This window comes from Rousettus aegyptiacus, unplaced genomic scaffold, assembly GCF_014176215.1.
Source record: "Rousettus aegyptiacus isolate mRouAeg1 unplaced genomic scaffold, mRouAeg1.p scaffold_m13_p_5, whole genome shotgun sequence".
In the NCBI taxonomy this organism is placed as follows: Eukaryota; Metazoa; Chordata; class Mammalia; order Chiroptera; family Pteropodidae; genus Rousettus; species Rousettus aegyptiacus.
This window is the reverse complement of record NW_023416308.1, coordinates 97,232,716-97,253,494: the sequence shown is the minus strand read 5'-3', so window position 1 is coordinate 97,253,494 and position 20,779 is coordinate 97,232,716. Positions and strand designations below refer to the sequence as shown.

General features: G+C 40.4%; 1 protein-coding gene across 5 annotated transcripts in view; it reads left to right on the top strand.

Moving 5' to 3' along the window:
• The window catches only part of MPPED2 (metallophosphoesterase domain containing 2), a 156,984-nt gene extending 145,448 nt beyond the window's left edge, over window positions 1-11,536 (top strand). For 4 of the 5 annotated variants that reach the window (XM_036220648.1, XM_016154852.2, XM_016154854.2 and 1 more), the window contains exons 5-7: window positions 4,346-4,461; window positions 7,470-7,583; window positions 10,179-11,536. In XM_036220648.1, the coding sequence (XP_036076541.1) occupies window positions 4,346-4,461; window positions 7,470-7,583; window positions 10,179-10,297 (349 nt within the window). In that variant the 3' untranslated portion in view covers window positions 10,298-11,536. Of the gene's footprint in view, window positions 1-4,345; window positions 4,462-7,469; window positions 7,584-9,466; window positions 9,523-10,178 lie in introns of all 5 variants that reach the window. The other variant, XM_036220647.1, reaches the window with a different exon arrangement.
• Window positions 11,537-20,779: the final 9,243 nt, after the last annotated feature.

Genomic DNA, 20,779 nt, shown 5'->3' with positions numbered 1-20,779 from the left:
CCATGTGAGTTAGTGAATTGATGCCAGAATGAGAATTAGCACACGGGTCTCTCAACTTCTGTATACCTCACTTGTTATGTCAGGCTGGGATACTTCTGGAACCTATCACTGGGCTGTTTTTCCCATTGCCTGGTCACTGTCTGGTGGAAAAGGCCTTATCCAGAGGATGTAGAGGCACAGAAAACATCCAAGAAAATCCATAACAATATTGTTAAGTTCATTTTTACTAAGGGCCACCTCGGTCACACAATGCCATGGAACCCTCTGGAGCTGTGCAGTACACAGCCCAGGAGACTGAATGGAGCAGCCCCGTTTTGACCTTATGTATGTGAAAGCCAAAACTGAAATTGGGCTAGAAAGGTTTAGTTCAGCAGTGAGCAAAGAAAAAACAAAAGCTTTGGAGCAAGCAGACCTGGGTTCAGATTCGGGCTTACCAGTCCTGGGAACATCGGCAAGTTACTATACCACTGATCTTCAGCTTTTTTTAAATCTAGAAATAGAGCTGCTAATACCTAGCTCAAGAATTGCTGTGAGAAATTTAATTGAATAGCAAAACGCCTATGTAAAGCATATCAAGGGCTCGATAAATGTTCCTTTCCCTATAACTTAACCTCTCTGTCGCCCTCAGACACATACAGGTTTGAGTCAAAATAAAAGCCAGGCGTTTTTAAAGTTTACCCTTAATTTGGAAGCTTCTGGATTTTGTCACAAGCTTAACATTAACCAAATGAAATTTGGGGTATCTATAGACCATGGGCCTGTCTTAATCTTTCATAGAGCACTTATAGAACTAAGCATTTCCTGGGGGAATAGGGCCGTGGGTTTCTAAAAGAAAATTCTTCAAGGGAAAACTGAAAAGATTGAAAAAACATAAGTCCTGTTTCATTGACTCTGGAAGTCCCTGGGGTGTCCTTGAGGTTCAGAGGCTGACTGCACCAGACAGACCCTGGCAGCGAAATGAGAGCCCCTCATTGTGCCTACTACTTGGGTGTGCTTGGGACTCTTTCCAACACTTCTTTATTTGCCATTCGGTCAGGAATCATAGGCCTAGAAGCTTGTTTTCAAAATCTAGGAAAACAGATGTTTTTGCTTATTTTTCTCTCTCTCATGCCAAAATGCTCACTGAGTTTTCATTGGGCTCTGAACTTGCTTTTTTTTTTTTTTTTTTACTTTTAAGATAAATCTTAGAAAAGGGCCATTGTGAACTGAAGGAGGAGGATGGGCATCTCAAACTGGAAAAGCTCTGTTTTAGACTCTAATGAAAATGTTTGAGATTCTGAAGGCAGGGAGGCCTAGAAGACAAGAGTGAGTGAGACTGACTAGATTGAGCTCAGAAAGGGTCTACCTGACATTATCCTCATGCCTGTCATGCCTGGTACCTCCCTGGCAGCCTGGGATAAGAAGACCAAAAACATTGCTAGCTGATGTAAGACAGTATGGCTGTGGAAGGGCTGTATCATATCTCAAGTGAGGCCAGTGCCACTCACAGTCCCTGCATTTTATAGCGAGATCAGGCAGTCTGGGTACTGTATTAGTTTTCTATTGCTGTTGTAACAAATCACCACAAACTCAGTGGCTTAAAACAACACATATTTATGACCTTATTGTCTGACATGGGTCTCACTAGGTTAAAGTCCAGCAGGGCAGCATTCCTTTCTGGTGCCTCTGTGGGAGAATTCCTTTTCTTTCCTTATCTTTTACAGCTTCTGGAGGCTCCCCACATTCTTTGGCTTGTCTTCTTCCTTCACCTTCAAAGCCAGCAATAGGAGGTTGAGTCCTTACTTTGTGTTACTCCTCCACTTTCCGGGAACCTTGTGGTTCCATTGGGCTCGCCTCCGTAACCCAGGGTCGTCTCCCTAGCTGATTAGCTCCTGACTTCATGTCAACCTTAATTCTCCTTTGCCATGTAAAGTAATAGATTTATAGGTTCCAAGATTTATAAACATCTTGGGGGGGGGGGGGAGGTGGTCATTTCTACCTTAAATGCAATAATTGTATACATTAGGACTCTTTTAGTTGCAAGAAGCAGGACCTAACTCAAGCTAATAAAAAGAAAAAGATTTTCCTGGTGTATGTATTTAGAAAGAAAATACGACTGGCCTCAGGCACAGCTAGATCCTCATGTCCTATAGGGTCCCTGAGGCACTCTGTCTCTTGGCTTGGCTTTCTTTGTGGTAGTTTGACTTTCAAATTAAAGCTGTCTGCATGGTGGCTAAGGTGGCTCCCAAGCAATTTCAGGCTTCCGTAGTTCTCATGCCTCGAGATCCCAGAAAGGAAACCATGGTTTTATTTTTTAGATCGCACCAGCAAAATCCTGAAGATGACTCTTATTGGCCTAATTGGGTTATATGTACATCCTCAGACCAGTCGCCGCTGTCCAGGGAGAGGCAACACATACTTCATTCTAGAGCAAAGATGAGTCTTACCAGAGCACATGCGCTGAGTTGGGGAGGGAAGGGTTCCCCAAAGGAAATTCAGTTGCCATTTACCAAAATAAAAGGATAGAAAGAGCTGAGTAAGCAAAAACCACTGGTGTCCTCTCCATCTTATTGCTGTCCTTTGTGCTATCTTATCGCTGGATTTCAGGACCATGCAAATGTCATAGTATTTCAGTTCAGAGCTCATTTGGCTTTAAGCAATGAGACTCTCCAACTTAAAAAAGAGTACAGGAGGGGACTCACCCAGGGCATGCAAGTCGTAAGTTAATTCAGGTGGTATGTAAGAAGAATTGCATGAGTTTTAGAACCAGACCGTGTAGGTCTGTATCCAGTTTATTGGTTGCATTTACTTGACTTCTCTGTGCCTCAGTTTCCTCATCTGAAAAATGGGGTTAATAATAGCACCCACCTAATGAGCGTGTTGTGAGGTTAAGTGTGTTAATACAAATAAAGTGCTTAGAATAGTACTTTGACATAAACATCAATAAATTATAGCTTTAATTATTATTATTATTATTATTATTTTACTATCATTATCACAAATAAACTTCCTGAGGGTTGCTTAGGGACTTGGAAAGTGGTTAAGAACCAAGTCAGGTACTTACTTGGTTTCTCTTTTTCTAGCTGGGGCTACATAGTCTCTTAGATTTGAAACTTTTTCCCTCACACCTCAGGGAACTGAGGTTCTCACTTTTGACGTGGATTTTCATGTGACTTTCAGCCATCGTCCTTTTACCTCTGGCCTTTACTTTACATGTCTACCATCCAGTGAATGCTGGGTCAATGTCTCGGAGCTCAGAGTCTTGAGAGAATCTGATTAGTCTGGCCTATGTATTGCCTTTATAAAAGAATGTACCCTGTTCGATTAGCTGTGACTAACCAGGTGAGCTCGTACACAGGGTTATCTCTCTCAGCAGGCATGGAAGGGGCGGCTTAAAATGAAGCAGAAAGTTGGGCTAAAACAGAACATTGACCAACTTGTCGTTTACATGTATGCCATAGCAAGTTAGAATTTTCCTACAGAACAAAAGCATCAGTTTCAAAAAACAGTGGTTATAGCTAGATGTTTGGGAATAGGATGGCATTGGGAACTTCTTTGTTCTGATATGAGTTAGCCTGTAGTATTTGTAGAGAAAAATCGATCATTCTCTTTTTGTTATAAATAGCAGAGACATTTTCAGCTCCGATTAGAAATGCTTCTTGAATGGACAAAAACCCCATAGCATTGCTCTCAGAACCTCGTTCGTGGAGAAGTTCCTGAGAAGGCGGAATGTTTACATTTACTATCAGGAGACTGGATTCCAGAGTGACTGAGGGTGTCCCCAGAAATCTTCCCTATCGGCTTTTTTGTTCACTGTGTCCCTTCTCACTTGTCAGATCCCCTGTATTTGTTTCCGCCTTCTCTGTCCAGGGTACTCTCCCTGTACAGAAGGTTCTGCCCGCAGAACACCTGTCCTTTTCTCCAAAGACTTCAGTAAGAATCTTTGTGGTCAAGTATAGTTTCACGGTGATGGGGAGGAAGGAGGAGTACTGGTGGAATTTCTGAGCTCTGAGGCACTGCAGGAAGGGTGGGAAATGCTTTGGATCCGGGCTGGGCATCTTAGGAAGCACTGAGATTTGGGGGAAGACAAAGCATTGTTAAGATTTTGATAGAAGTCTGCTGGGAAAGTCTTCACTGCAAAGGCTTCTGTGCCCCTTTCTAGTTGAACAATTCACAGGCTCCACACTTGCTTTCAGATGGATTGGTTTTGAAGCAGTCAACAAAAAAGCATCCTGCTGCCAGGGCCAACCATCAAAAAGAGAAAAGAGAGCAATGCAAACCGTGGGGGAATGTGCGCGAGAGAAATATTGCAGAGCAGAAACGAGGCTCCACTGGCCTGATACCATGTGCATTATCTCCCCTAAAGGACCCCGTGGTTTAATGGATGGGGCTTTAACCTACCCAGAGGTCAGTCTCTGCTGGACAAATGGAACCTCATCCCTGACGGCGTCGACATTCTCATGACACATGGACCTCCTCTAGGTAAGTGAAGCGAAGGTTGTCCTTTTGTCATACAAGATGCCTTTTCCCCCAAGCATAATAAATAAATGCTTCAGGAACTTAATCATTTTTATTTTAAAAAAAAATACAAACAGAAAAATGTCATTGTCTTTAAAGAAACCCAGTATGATAATTAAACTCAGCAGTTCTGCTGGGCTTACAGGTGTTCTTAAAATTAAATTTTTTCATTTAGTCAAGTCAGGGAAAATCAAATGAGTATGGAACACCACAGTCTTTTGGGCTTGATAATTTATTTTAAGAGCTGGATCACTTTGGAGTAAGGGTTGAGGTAGAGAATGGAAGACACAGACCTCCCGATCACGGGGCTTTTGCATGGCAGTGAAATGATGGAAACTTGTTCAAAGGAGCTCATTTTCCTTTACCATATAGTAGTGGAACCTGGGAGATCTTTAAAGTTTAATATTTGTACTGATTATGTGAGAAAAGCATCCTTCCCCGCCCCCCCCTCCAAGATGTTAAATAAGGACTTATATTGAATGTTACTTAAAGATACTTATCCTATAGATACATTGAGCCTGCATCCAATTTTTGATTGCCAGTATGCTTCAAAGCTACTTTTAGTTACCCAGATCATGGGTCAAAAGATCATTATTTGACTTATATAATTTTCTTCTAATTATTCATGAGCTTGTTAGTGATTTGGCTTAGCCACAGAACATTTTCTAAACATGACTACCACCTTGATCCCCCATCTACTCCACATGTATTATCCCTTGTCAAACTAAAGTGTGCTCAGGAAATTCAGATGTTTCACTTTTAGTAGGAGAGTTTTCTTTCTCTCTCTTTTTTACTTTGTAGTAAAACAAACAAACAAACAAACAAAAAAATTAAATCTACCCTATTAACAAATTTTTTTAAAGTACAGAAAATTTTTCTTGAGCCTCTTGATTTGGAAAGGGGGAAAGTACTTAATACGAAAATAAATGATTCTCATAATTTTTTTCCTATGGTTTGGGATAGTTATCCATGTCACTTTCCTCCTCTGTCAACCTGAAAAATAAAAAATCTAACACACATGCGCCATGGTGACACATTTTAATGCTAAGAGGAAGAAAGAGAAGGGGAGCCCATTCTGTTGCAGGAGATTGCATACATTCGCAAAAGACCAGCACTTCCTGACTTTTCCAACACTCCAGAATCACCACCCCCATGCTTTTTTCCCTACCCCACACCACCCTATCTCATGTTTTAAAAGGTTATACTTATCAACAATTTCTGTCAAGTCATAATTAATTTCCCTAGTTTGTAATCATTAGAGACTGGTCCTTAAATTGCTAGCTAAATATTCTGATCAGCAGAGTTACCCAGTGAGAGTCTCCAGAGATGGCATCCCAGCCAACTCGATGCTTTTCCTCAGCAGCCTGGTCGGGTGCAGTCATGTTTACTGTCAGAGATTTGGGCGTCCACTGCTTAGAAACATTTACATGCCTGAAGTATTATTTGGCATACAACTTTGGACAGATCGGTTATATACAGACTTCGTCATGTCATTAATTTGGGTATAAAAGCAAGTGGCGGTGATAGTAAGTCAAAATTCTAGCCTCCAGAGAATTCAGACATCTCAGGAACTGTTACTAGGGAGGCTATCATCCCTCTCTTTGTAGTAAAGACAGAGTAGTCCAGAGAGTGGCTGTGCATAGAGCAGAGTGAGATCGACATCAACGAGTTCCAAAATAAAAGGCCGGGCAAAGTTTTCGTAAGGTAAAACTGAACCCGAATCAATACAGTTATTAGGATTCTTATGAAAATGCTGGATTAGGAAGTTGGGATGGGGGTGGAGATCAGCCTTGAATTTTCTCCAGCTGGGAAGGGAAGCCATCACACCATGGGACTTCACCATTATGGTATGGGCAAGATGCTTTCTCAGCTGATTGTATATGGATATTTTACCCCTTCAAGAAAAGCACATCCATGAGGGAATATGCCACTCACTGTGAATTAAGGGTTTTTTCCCCCTCTAATTAACAAAATTTTAAAAACCCTGGTTGGATTTTTTAGGGCTCCTACTTTCATCTGGCCACGTCCCACACTCTAGGTAATGTGTCTTTACAAAGATGCTAAATCTTCATTTCTACGGTTTCGCCAAAGTGGAATAAACTTGTCTGCCCTTTGCTGCCTGATCATTTCTAAATAGTAGAGCTCACCTAATGGAGCTATGGAATGGATTCCCACTGGTTATGATTTAGCCTTTCGTCCCACCTGCCTTCTTTGCACCTCATCCTGCTGAGGTGTATGGATTTCATTTCAGACCATAATCATTCAGAGAGCTGACTTTTGCTATAATTGATGTCAGTTTTTATGGATTTTCTGCATTAAGTGTAGAACTAAGTGGCTTTTACATAAAGGTAGTCAATTAGCCCCAGCTTGCTGCATGCCACCATGAGGTCACCACCATTGCTTGTCGCTGGAGAGGAGACGGAAGGGGGAACTTGGTGTCCCCAAGCTTTGGTCAGCAAGAACCACTGAAGGTTAAGAGTTGATATAGCCAAAGCAAGCAAGGTATCTTGTGGCCAGTTTACAGACAGCCCCTCCTAAACCTTCTCTGAAGGTTTATGTATTTTTATCATCTATCTTTTATTATAAGAAAGATTTAAAAAAAAAAAAAAAGAAAGTAACTGAATTGAGAGAGAAAGAGATATTATGGGACTGCCGGGAATAAATGTCACTGGGCCCATGAAGAAGATTTGAAACCTGTAGCTGAATAAATCAAATCCCTTACAGAAAAAAAAAAAAAAATGTTAATTAACAGGAAGAAAAAAAAATGGAAACCAAAAAAAATTTTTTCAGGATCCTAAAGAAGACAAAGTGACGAGTGAAAAGTTCTTTAAAAGCCATTGTAAGGTTTAATGGAGAAGCTAGGATTACAGATAATGTAATAAACCTTCTGTGAGTTATGGCTTCCTGAAAGTCTAAATGAAACCTTACCTGAAGAAAGAAAATTAAGAGTATTGATTGCATTTTGCCCTTAGGTTTTCGAGACTGGGTTCCAAAGGAGCTTCAAAGAGTGGGCTGCGTGGAGCTTTTAAACACAGTTCAGAGACGAGTCCGGCCCAAGCTCCATGTGTTTGGTGGAATTCATGAAGGTAAGACCAGAAGAAAAGGGCTCGTGACATATTGTGTCATCATTATCCATGATCTCATTCCACAGTGGGGACCTTAGCTATAATGGCAATAACCGAATCCATGGTTTTCAAACCCTTTTTTACCAGTGGACTAGTTTCATCAGTTAAAATGTTGGGAGAAGCACCTGCATTAAAGCTGATACATATTTTACATGGAGCGGCTCTCTTTTAAGCAGACTAGGGAGTCGGAACCAGGTCTGGCCCACCTTACTGAAAACCTAGCACTTCCCCGCAGGCAACTTCTGCAATCTCAGGGCCCTGATGAGGAATGTTTGATAACCATTGCTGCAGAACAGCCCTGAAGTAATAAAGAACAAATTTTCTCTTCAAGAGAGAAGAAATGGCCTGGATATTAGACTAACTAACTTCTCTGGCCTTCTCCTACTTGTAAATATTGTGTTTCGTTGGGCATGTACACAAAGACTCAGGAAGACAAGACATTCTCGAAAAAATAACTTTGGATATGCAGTGAAAGACATATACCAGAAGCGGCAGGACCCGCCTTTCTTACTAACCTCAGAAAACCATTTTGGACTTCTCAGAAATCATCAGTACTATTAGCTCCGGCTGCGGTTAAACAGAATAATTAAATCTCCCTGAATGGTGACTGGTCCAGTTGCCGTTTTCCACCTTTCAGAGTAAGCTGGGGTCAAGTTCATAGAACCTGAAAGTTTCCCAGGAACCTTCAGGGCACTAGGTTTTGTCTGTCCTCCCATTTGCAGAGCAGGGGTAACTGGGCCTCTAGATGGACCCAGAGCCCTCTTCAATTTTCTGGCCTTGCAAGACTCTCCCTGTTCCAGACATTTGTATGCAGTGGGTGCGTTTACATAGGCAGCCACCATACTCTCTCCATCTTCTGCTAACAGCTGTTCTCCGAAGTTATTTATGAATCTGCAGTTGTACCTGATGAAGGGGAAAAAAAAAACACAAGGTTTGCTTTTCAAAGCCCACAAGTCCAGTGGTTTCCTAGTTAGGTGAGTAATAAAGAGCATATTGAAAATCATTCTACTCAGGCCAGAGAAAGTCAGCTTGCTCCAGGTGCAGGACCAGCTGAGTGGATGGGTGGAAAGCAGGGGCGAAGCTCCCCGAGAGTGGATGTCATCCTGCCCCGACCTTGAGTTGGATTCCTGAAAAGGTGGGCACCTCTTTCTAAGGCATGATACAGGATTTGGGGACCGGAGGAACTCATGTCTAAACCACAGTTTAAGGGGCAGTTATAAGGTTTGAATTCCTGCAGCATGCCTATGGGTTTACATTTCATCCTTTTTTTTTTTTTTTAATCATTAATTAGCTTTAAACTAGCCAGACAATTGGGGAATTCCACTGAAGTCTCAAAATAATAAACTTGCTTAAAAGGGAGGAGATCATATTCAAATAAACTTGTCTCGATTGTATTCGCTTAAGACAGCTGAAGAGGGCAGAGAGAGGGCAAATACCAACCTCCTGATGGAGAGAGATAACAAGACTTTATGACCCCAGAACTAAACAGTGCACATTTTAAATGCCTCTTTTCTTTTCTTAAGAGATTTTTCCATTGACCCTCATTAAGCTCTCCACAGGCTTACTTATTTTAGCAAATGGAAAGGGAAAAAAAAAACCTAATCAGTTATTTCTATAAGTCCTGGTAATTTTGTTTTTTTCACAGGCATATTTTTTCTATGCCATATGAGCCTGACACCAACCTAGAATTACAAACTCAATTGCCGAGGCTATAAGGAAACTATAAGGTATCCAGAGAAATGTGCAAATTTACAAACATGCTGAAAATTTCAATGTATTAAAAATTATAAAAGGTTCATACATATCAAAGACCCAGAGAAACTTTCTTAGCTTTCTTCCAATAGGTCACAAGAGAGTTATACTGCATATGGGAAGTATTTTTGCTTGATCCAGTGTCCAGGTAAGCTTAGGAAGCAGTGTCCTATGGTGATGTTTCTCCAAATCACTTGGACGTTTGATTACTTGACTCTGAAGGAAATGGAATTCTGCATCAAAAGCACACAATTCAAGTAAGATAAGATCACTTGTTAATTTTCACTAAGGCAGTTTAGAGATTATTTCATAGTTAAGGAAGCTGAGTGAGCATCTACTCCTCCCAACTCCCAGTGCAATACTCTTTCCTTCTTCACCCATCCCAAAACCTACTGGGGGTTTGGCTGTGTGCATCCCCAAAGAGTTTCTTATGTTACTCATTCTGTGCCCTAGAATTCAATAGTTAACACAGGGGCTTTGAAATGAAAATCATATTTTAAAAAGAGGGAGAAAAATTTTTATAGTCTCACTAGAAAAGACATGACAGCCTTTTCCTGACAAATCTAGTGTTTAAATAAGGAAAAACAAGTCCCTTGTCTTTGAAGCAGAGAATTCTCCCTTTAAAGAAAGAAAATCGGGAGGCAGCTTCTGAAAGCTGTTATAACTGAGGAGTCTCCACTGAACTTCATCTCACTACCCACCAACAAGGCTTTGTTTTATTTTGTTTTCCTTGTCTGATGGTGCTGCTTTGAGCCACTATTATTTGTATATATTACAAGTAAGCATGACACTCTCTCCCCACAGGTTACGGCATTATGACCGACGGTTACACAACGTACATCAATGCCTCAACGTGTACAGTCAGCTTTCAACCGACCAATCCTCCAATTATATTTGACCTTCCAAACCCACAGGGTTCCTGAAGCTCTAAATGCCCAATTGGAATGTGAGGGAAGGTCTACAAACTGCCATTTTTCTAATTATAAACTTACGCTCTCTTACTCATTTATTTCCAAATCCTGTGAGTTCTTTTTGTAAATTGCTGAAACACAAAAGATGCTAGAGGTTGTGCTTCTTTATTTTTTTTTTTTAATGGGGAATCTATTTGAAATCAGAGGTGCATTGTGAATTTGTAAAATGACTTCTGTTTTCTCAAAGGCCACGCCATTGTAAATTGTCAGTGTTCGCCAAAGGACAGCCAAGCTTTCTTTATAAAAGGTGATAAAAAGTCTTATTTTAATATGCTTTAAGCTGAAAGAAAAAGAAAGAAAGAAACAGGTAGGCAGTGTTTTAAAAACCACCCAGATTTGCACAATTGTTTAAGAGTTTTGTTTGAACTATTTTATTTTTTGATGTTGTGTTGTTGTTGTCTTAATAATGCTTCTTTCCGCAGATGTGGCCCGGATTTATGGTAATCTTTTCGATAAAAGTAGGCGTGGAAAAAGACTTCCCTTCACACTCTCACTATAAAGAAAGTTCTGTCAAGGGAAGAAAACAACCTTCGTTTAAAGGATGGCTTAGCTAGTGAGATCCATATTGTGGTTATACAAGCTCTCATTGTTTGTTTGTTCCTTTTAAATTATTTTAGCTTTAAAAATATGGAAATGGAATCTGTCAAGAGCAAGTATTTCATGCAGCAAAAAAATGAGTGTGCAGACTCCTTTTCAAAATGGGTTTATATATATAAATATTTTTTGTGTATTATGGCTAAGTTAGGAGTTTAATATTGCCAAGGACAGTTCAACTGCTGTACAGCAGGACATTGGACGTCCAAAGGAGCTGCCACATTTTCTCAGAACTCAAGGTCTTAAAGAGCTTGAGATAAATCTAGGTACAGTTACAGGCGTGTATAGACTTAAATGGATGCAATGGAAGCTAACTAAAATAAGGCTTAGTTGTCCTTTATATTTAAATGCCCTGAATTGTCTTCTTACTTCCCTCCCCCCTCCCATTTTGCACTGTGTGTCGATGCAATCTTCGCTAGCACAAAATATTGTCGCTAATAGTCATTTCTGTTTTCCCATTGTAAATGCTGTTGAGCTTTATTCTATTTTATGTTATCTTGTTAATGAAATTTAGGAAAGCAGTTGTTTCTTTAAATTTATTGTGATATTCTATATCTAGCGGCCTTTATATGCAAATAAAATTGCAAGATTTTTAAATTCGTGCTGTTCGGAGGGTTGGCTGGTGGGAGGACAGTGATTCAGCCCTGGGAAAGGAGGGGGACATTATTCATATGAAACATCAGTACTCCCTTTCAGAAGACTTAGAATAAGTGACTTTTTTTTTTCTAATTTTCAATAAAATTTTATTACCCCCTGTTCTCGGGCTGGCAGGTAGATCGATAAGGCACTCAGTGTACTCTTTTGTTTCCATCATGCTGTCATTTATCTTGCCATAGATTTCACAGGGTAAAGATTTCATCTTTGGCCATTGTCATTTCTATAGGAACAGAGTGACCGTGCAGTGGAGGCTGGAGCTCTATTGTGGATGTGTGTGTGCTAGTGGGAAGGTGGACCAGTGAGTAATAAAGTCACCACTACGCAGTCTCATTTGTCCCCAGAACCAGTTATCTCCCCCTCGGTGTTTTTTCTAATGATGTGCACCTCTGAAAGGCTGTAGCAGCCCGGAGGCAGAAGGCAGTGGGATGGGGAAAACTATGTCTTTTTTAATTTCTCTGGAAGAGCCATTGAAGAAAAGCAGCATGATCTTGAGTCTGCAGTTCATCCCAAAAGTCTATATTCCAGTGCTGGTTGGACCATATTCGCACACATCTTCCTTCCTTCCTACCCATTGTAGATTCTTTGCTATAATTCCAGAAGAGAATTCTTGATTTCAGTACCAGCAGAATAGAAAGATTGTTCTCGGCCAGAATTCCAGCTCAGACTTGTATGTAATCATGTTGGGCCATTGCCATCGTAATTGTTGATATTTATTAAGTGTCTCGGCTGCCACCCAGAGCCTCTGGTAAACACTTTGTCTGAGCTTGCAGAGCAGATGCTCCAGCTTCCCAACCACAGGTGGTCCATGACGAGAGTACCTAAGACGTCCTGTGAGAAGTTAACAACCCCCCTCTGACCTGCTACATCAGCAGAAGAGGCTGTCGACTTCAGGCCCATTCCTAGGGAACTAGAGTGAGAGACAGAGACTGAATGAAAACTCCATCCAGTTACTGTGCAAGGGGCTGGGCTCAGACTTCTGGAAAAGCAGGTTTCCAGAAACAAGTGGCTGATCATGATGAAAAGTGTGTGTATAGCCCTTAGAAGTACATGTGGACACAAACTAGTTAAGCTTAGCACTTACTAAAATTGCTTTCTATTATGTAGGGGCAGGAAGCAGCCCAGTCTGCAGAACCTACAGGGCAGACTGGCTCAGGGACAGCACATCCTTCAGCTGGTCCACGTTCACATCTTTATTTGCATGAATTGCCTCCAGAGGAGTCTGGATGACTCTCCAAAGGCCTGATGCTCTCTCCACTGGGCCTTATATCAAGGAAGCATTTGAAATAGCTCTTACAAAATGAGCACTTTGTATCTTTCCATCAACAGTCACTATTCTGAGTAGGTCTCATATTTTGTTTCTAATCCTCACAAAATGCTGAAAGAGATTATATAAGCCCCACTTTATAGATGGGTAACTAAGGCTCCAGAAATTGAATGAGATAATGGAAGGTTCAAAACCAGGTCTATCCGACTCCATAACTCATGCCCTTTTAATCGCCCTGTATCTGCAGCAGATAAGAGCTGATATAAAACTGATAAGGACCTGGGGATATTTCCCGTCTCTCATGCAGGAGCTGCTGGAGCACCCAGCAGCGTGGCTTTACGACATCACATCAGACCACCTCCTCTCTGCTTGCTGCACAGCACAGCATGGTGGATAAAAGCACAGAGCCTAGAGCCAGTGTGCGGGCTAATCCTGGCTCCACCTTGAACTAGCACAGCTGCCTTCGGCTGGGTACTTACCATCTCTGTAAAATAGAGGTGATGATAAAGTTGTCATAAGTTGTTATATGAATTAGTATTTAGAGATCACTGCCTGGCACCCAGCCAGTGGTGCACTTGTGTTTGTTAAATAGGGTGCCCCATGCTGCATTGAGATTCTCCAGGAGGGACCTGTTTCTTGACTCCTCACCTTCAAGAGCACAATGGCATTGTGAGAGAAAAAAAAAAAAATGTTTATTTGTATTCCTTGGAAACTGTAACTTTTCTTCATAAAAAATATGAAAAACCCCACAGGCATTTGAAAGAGGCAGATAAGTGAGTCTGACTTTTCAGTCTGGGGATCATATTTTGCAAAAATCCCTCTAATGTCAGCATTGGAAGGAGTCTGTCCTCGTTGTTTTGTTTTAAATGGCACCCTTGGGTCTCAGCATCTCTCCATCCTTGGAGTCTTTACCTTCCACCTCACCATCTCCTTTAAGCTCAGTTGGTGAATTTTTTTTCTTTACATTTTCTCCCAATCTCCTTTTGTTTTATAAAGATGTAGGGGAGGGGGGCCGTCGCTGAAATCCCCTTAAGAGGCAGGTCACTGTTATTCTGACAGGTGGCCAGCATTAAGCCTGCCTTCATCTCCATCACTTACGTAAATAAATACTGTGACCCAGGTATTAAGGAGGGAGAAACAGAAGCTTGGAGGATTTGGGATTTGTCAATTGCAGATAAAACACTTGCTGTGACCAGAGTAATGCCCTCCTTATCCAGCAAGGAAATGCTACCTCTGCTTCAACAGAGTTGACATTCCTATATTATTCTGGTTTCCCAGTATCTTTCCACGCCCTAGTCTCACTTTCCTACAAGTTTTAAGGTCCTTTTTGTTTAATTATTAAACCCAAGTGATTTAAGGTCTACTTTGTTTTGAGAATTTGACTATGAGCCGAGACGTTCAGAAACACTGCCGAGCTTGGAGCAGGAGGCTGTTGTATGTGCTGAGGGTTCCGGGAGTGGCCGGTCTTTACTTCTCTTGGTTTTAATGGGTGATTTCACAGAAGGCTTCAGACTCATCTCTGAATATCAGTGTCTTAATACAAAACGTTTTTTTCTCCAGAAGTAGCAGGATTGCTGCATGTGTGCCCACTCTGTAGCATGGCTCTTTCAAAAGTTTAGGGCTGCTTTTCCTTCCTTTTTAAGATGTCATCTCTCCCTTTCTGTTCCTGTCTACCTTGCCATGGAAAGGAAAACCGTACCGATTGAAAAGCCTCTCTGAGAAGCCTCCTTCTTTCTTGGTGCCCATGTAAAGTCAGTTTCTGCAGCTTGTGAGAAGTGCAGCGAGGGTCACTGGCACCACAGCAGATCAAGGAGATAGTCCCGTGTTGGCATTTGGACTCTTTAAGTTTTAAGCATGAACTGCTTTTTCAGCTTGACGTGCAGGAATAACTGGATGGAAAGCTCAGTTTGGCCAGACATACTATGATTTTGTAGCCGAAAGCAAGCCACTTATCTTTGGCTTATTATTATCATTAAGCCAAATTTTTTGAGAGAAACCTCAAAATCTGACCTCCTCCGAGGATTCCCATGAATGTTCGCTTTTTTTCCCTTCAACCATGTACAACAACTCTGTTGGGCACCCAGTTCCTCCTCTTAAAAGAGAGATAGATGTGTAGTTTCTACTTTATCTACCTCCGAACTTTGACAGCTCTTTGTCCTGTGTTTTAACATACGTGTACGTTCAGTCTGGAAGACATTGGGTGTCATTATGAGCCCCCGACTTTGGAATCAGGCATACTTGTTTTCAAATCCCATTTATCATCGGGAAGTTTAGGATGTGCTGCTTTCTGTCAGCTTTGTACCCCACACCTGTATAACAGGGATAGTTCCTACCTCACGATGGATTTGTCAGAGTTGATATGATAATATCAGTAGGGTCCTGGCCCTGGTGAGCTATTATAATAAGTAGAAGGTTTTATTATGCTGTCAATCATAATTTTTGAAGGGAAAAAAATGGCAAAGAGAAACATGAAGCTTATTTTTTATGTTAGAGCCCTCCATAAGAGGAAGCGGATTCCTTGAACTAGACTGAGTCTGGGTAATAGAGTTGCAAACCCAAGCCAAACATAAATTGAGCTCTTTAAATTCCTATCTCTCTCTCTGTTTGAACTACCTGACAAAACATTTGTGGTGGGTTCTTCTCGACTCCTTCTTGTTTCCTTCCTGAATTAGGGATGCCTTACAAGACAAAGATCTTGAAGTAAATGGCCTTTTATATCCGAGAGCATCTATATCTGGATAATGGTGAGAGTGAGAAATGCATCTCCATTAGGAAGCACAGCCACAGTGGTACTAAAAGCACGAGTAGACTAAACACACGAAGGCAGAGAGCCTGCTCCCATCAATCAGCTTTGATTTTTATGAAGCCACAGTTACCATGAGGTGCATCCGAATGCTCTCAGAGCCTGCTTACCAAGGGAAAGAAAGGCCTGTGATTTCATAGCCCATTTCGGCCATGACCTTAGTCGATGACCTTGGCAATAGGTTAAGTTTTTCAGTGGAAACTCCTGAGATAGCAAGTGATTTGGAACCCTAATTCTCCATGCTTAGGCTTACCAACATGCCCTCATATCCACCAGCTATAATGCTTAGTTAATAACAACTTAAAAGGAGTCATACTTCCTAGAAGCCTTCTCTGAATCTGCCTACCCGTGCCCAGAACACTCACCTTTTGTGCTGCCTGAGGGCACCGCCCCCCCCCCCATACTTCTACCTGCACCACTTTCTGATCGTTGCTTATCTGTGTGTGAGCTAAGATCAATGACCAGGGCTTCTGTCTCTGCGTTCCCAGCATCTAAGTCCCAAGAAATGCTTTCTTAATGAGTTAATCATTGTTTGGCGGATGATAACCAGGTATTTGAAAAAGGAGAAACTAATCACAGATAAAATCAACAAATATTTACTTAACAGTTCTATACTAGTAAGCTTCTTTTGGAAGACCCAGATTTTGCCAAGAAAGGTCTGTATAACTTGGTGAAGAAAACAAGATATTGTCACATGAAGTTACATAGCACTAAGGGATTTAAATACTAATTCAAGACAGCACTTAAAGAAAGTCGAGGTCTCTATTATACAGATTTTTTCAGTATGTAAGTAGCCATCATGGGGAAGTACAAGCTGGGGATATAAGGCTCAGACAAGCACAGGAGCTAACCTAGGAAAGGGAGTCTGAGTGATAATGATGATGTCAATCTGTGCAGCTTTACTCCTGCAGGAGAAAAACTGGCCTGACCAGTGGCAATTTCAACTGTGTCACGTAGCTGGTTTGTTTTCTTAATTTACTCTACGAAATGGTTTTCTCTAATGGCATGCCATTGACGAAATGCACCATAATGTCTCCATCCATCACCTCCAAATGCTTTTGCATGCATCAGTTGTTGACTTGTTTTCTCCCATTCAGCACATAAATGAGAAGAATGATTTATCCAAGGCCACCAGTTACTCTTATGTGGAATCGGAAATAGCTCTCTAGAGAAATACTGCCCTGAGCACGCGTTTTTTTTTTTTTTTTTTGCTGCCCTGAACTTGTATTGAAGGGTGACTTTGGTCTTGGCTGCACTGATATCCTCCTGACAAGTGTTTTTTGGGAAGCTGGTCTAGTTGTCTGCTGGAGTCTGTAACTCTGAGATACAAGAGCTTGTGTTCCTGTGGGTGTGACTGTTAAGGTTGGATAATGAGGTCTGGAAAACAAGGCTTTGGCTTTTGATGCTGTGTGTGGACCAGCAGTGATTCTCCCCATGAGCTCTCTGGGACGCACAGTCATCAGGAAGAGAGTGGGTATTAGTGCAGTTCCCTTGCTGCTTTCAATTTGCACCACTTTTTTGAATTCCATTGTCCATGCTGGAAACATCTGACCCCCACCTCCTCAGAGTTTCACATAGATCCATGGATCAGAAATTGAAGATAAATAAAAACATCAAGATAATTCTTATCTTCTGAAGGTTCCTTGAGAGAAGGCAGAGTTTAGCATTCTCTAAATAAGATCTGGCTCTAACAAATACCAGACGGGCCACTCCACAAAGATTTTGTCTTATTAGATGATAGTGATAATGAAGATAAGAGGTTTGAGACATAAATAGTACAGAGATCCTGGAAAGTTAAACGCAGTACTCCTTCCTGTAGCATTAATAAATTGTCACAAGATTTGAAATACCATGTTTACCTTCTTGATTCTTCTCTTTAAAAGTTGAAAAGTACAACTTGGAAGGTTTCACCTGAGAAAATTTGTTGAAATCGATTTTGTAGAAAAGAAGTAATAATACTTATCACTTATCTCACTTTGTTTCTGCATTAAAGTATCTCTAGTGAGAGAGGGGGAATGAATGAATGTGTGTGTGTGTTTACTTCAACAATACTATGTCCTACACAAAACAAATTAACCTTTTTCCTTACATTGTTTTGTCAAGGGCTGCATAACCAAAACAAGTCTGGGACTAGTCATAAAAGCACTGGTAACAGTGAGAGCAGTATGTTGGTTTCACATCTTATAAATGGAATTTGTATGTTCTGTGAAAATTCAGAAACTATGGTAGATGGACATTGTATTTCTCTTGCATTTGTATTTAATAGATTATCTTCCCAGTGAAGGGTGAAGTCGATGGATACAGCATGCAGGAATTTCAGCCATAAAATATACTTGAGTTCAGAGATAATGAAGAGAAAAGTACTCAGTGAAAAGGTGAGGTGGGGGTGGGGGGATGGGAATAGGTAAGAGAAGAAGCAAGAGGTCAAGTTCCAAAGCTGAATGAACTTTGGGATCATCTGAGATCTGCTTCCCAGCAATTGTCAGTTTGGTCCAAATAAAATCTTATAAAAATTAAAAAAAAAAAAAACTGAACTTTTTGATTTCCCAGATCAATAGGTATTACTTATGTAACTCTTGATCACTTACTTTCTCTAATCTATAAATTGATGGATTTACCTTCTCAGATGTTAGGACACCTTCGAACTAAGGGTACGAGTAGCCTGGTGGTTTTATTAATATGAGGTCTGCTGGCTTTTATAGGAGACCAGGAGAGCTGAACCTCCTCGTCATAATCTATATGTGATGGGTTTTTCCAACATAATCAACACAATGGCAATAGGAGACTGTTTTGTGAAGATGTTACTCTTAAAGAAGACTTTTCCCAAGAAATAAATTATGCATCTCCAGTGAAGTGACAATATGCAGTCTATTCCGGCTATACTTGTGGATTCAGCAATACCACATTTATTGATATGAATATTTATATCTATGCCAGTAGTGCTGTGGTTGTTGGTAGTATTTACAGTGAATAGCTTGGCTGGGATGCTGAGGACATCACCTACTGTTTTTAAAACTCAGCATTCTCAAAGCTATTTAAGGAGCCCCTTCATCACCACCACTTTGGACCAATGTTAAAAGCAATTCAATGAAGACATTCTCCTTTCGTAATCCCCCAAGTAATTATTGCTGACCTAGGAGCATTCTAGAGGGAGATGTATGTTGGCCATTTTTATTATCTTATGTAGTTCCTTTTCATCGGAAAGTTTTATAAAACTATAGTTGTCATTCTTCAGTTGAACAGTTCTTTTAGTTTGTTAGGCAATGTTTCTACTACTCACCTAAAGTCAAAGAGATTCTGTTTTAGTCCTTGTTTTAGGAATGAAGTTTGGAAGTGGGGTTACACAGCTAATCTTTTTATGTACATTTAGTTGCCAGTAACATGCACCTGGGGAATGTTAGATTGAGGTCAGGGATGCAGATTTGTACCTCTACAGCCATGCACAAGGAAACTAATATTTATCATGTCACCACTCTATGTCAGACACTCTGCTTAGCATAAGATTTAGTCTAGAGTTGGGCCAAAGAGAGGTTCCAACCAAAGCCTTAACCACAGTGGTCTAACGTGCATCAGAGCAATGAGGCTGTCTTCCTCCAAGTGGAAAATCTCTGGTGCTACTCCGTCTGCACCGCCTGCTGTTCTGTAAAATGAAGTCTCAGTTTTCTATAGTGATTTTTACAGATCATGGCTTATGTGTTACTTTTGGGCCATGATGTGTATTATCAGGAAAAAGTATCAATAAATTCATTTAGGAATGTTTGATGATAAATATCTTTTATTGGAAAAAGAAACGAATACAAAACAATTGATCTTCGGACCATAAAGTTAGGAGTGCACGTCTGTAAGCCAGAGAGGTCTGGCTAATGTTAAATCTCAGAAATTAAAATTTCAGGCCTTTTAAACTTTCATCGTTTGTATGATACACCTTAAAACAGGCTAATGAGTTCATGCTCTATTCTTTTAAGGATTTAGAACTTGTCTGGCTAATATTAACATTGACATCTGCAAAGCGACATTCAAATGGACACCCAAATAATCAAGAATGGAATATATCTTCCACAGGCCAAGGACTTGACTGTTTTAAAGCTTTTGGATAGTTCCTGAACTTTCCTACAATTTAAAGTGTCTCCTCTTCCTCCAAATTGGTCAAAAAAGTTCTCTCCACAAATATCTTTCTAATTACAGTTAAAGAATTAACTACGAACCCAAGACTTTAATATTTCTTCAGTACAGTGCTGAGTTTTAGGACTATTTTCTAGGGCTTTATATATGCATATATCATATATATTGGGTATATTCATTTTTTTTCAGCAGTTTTCTGTTCTGTTTAAAGCAATATCTTAAAGGTTAGAGAATATGGTCATAATTTGATATCCACAATTTTTAATTTTTAGCCAATAGTTCAAACTTATTTTATTTTATTTAAGACTTTAGTGAGGTCTTTGCTGCAAATCAAGCCTCCCTAACCTTCACCCATTGTCCATTTACACATGAATAAATACATTAAACTGTTTGTGAAATGATAAAATAATTCTGAAGATAAATACAAAATGACTTACAAAGACATGAAATGGTACATAGCATTCTACACTGGGTAATGCCTGCTGACATTCTAGAGGCCAGAGATTTGATAAAATACCAATTTAAAGGATGGGAAGAAATGATTTCTTGATTGAAGAATTCCAGGTCCTTGAGATGGCAGTCTCATTCTGGAAGAAAGGCGAAACAGAATTTTTTTTTCTTACCTTTGTAATTCGGCAATTCCTAAGCTAATAAATTAGAGTAAGTGGTTCATCTGAGACATGGAGAAAATTGGATACAGCATGAAAAATTAACAACAATGTTAATGAAAAAAATGGTTGGCTTCTAAGTCCTGTTCTTGAATTTAGTATGCAGGGTGATTAGGTCTTCATGAAGTTGTTTATTTTTTTAAAAAAGAGTATTTGATCTTTTTTTCATGTTTCGAGATCCCACCAAGGTCAAAGAAGATAATCTCTGCTTTGTCACATTACGTTCTGGTTTAAGGGTTGATGGTTTAATGAAATTGTTATAGAACAGCCAGCAGCCAGTGTACATCAGACTTGTGTGTGTCACTGAGAGAGCATCTTTCACAAAC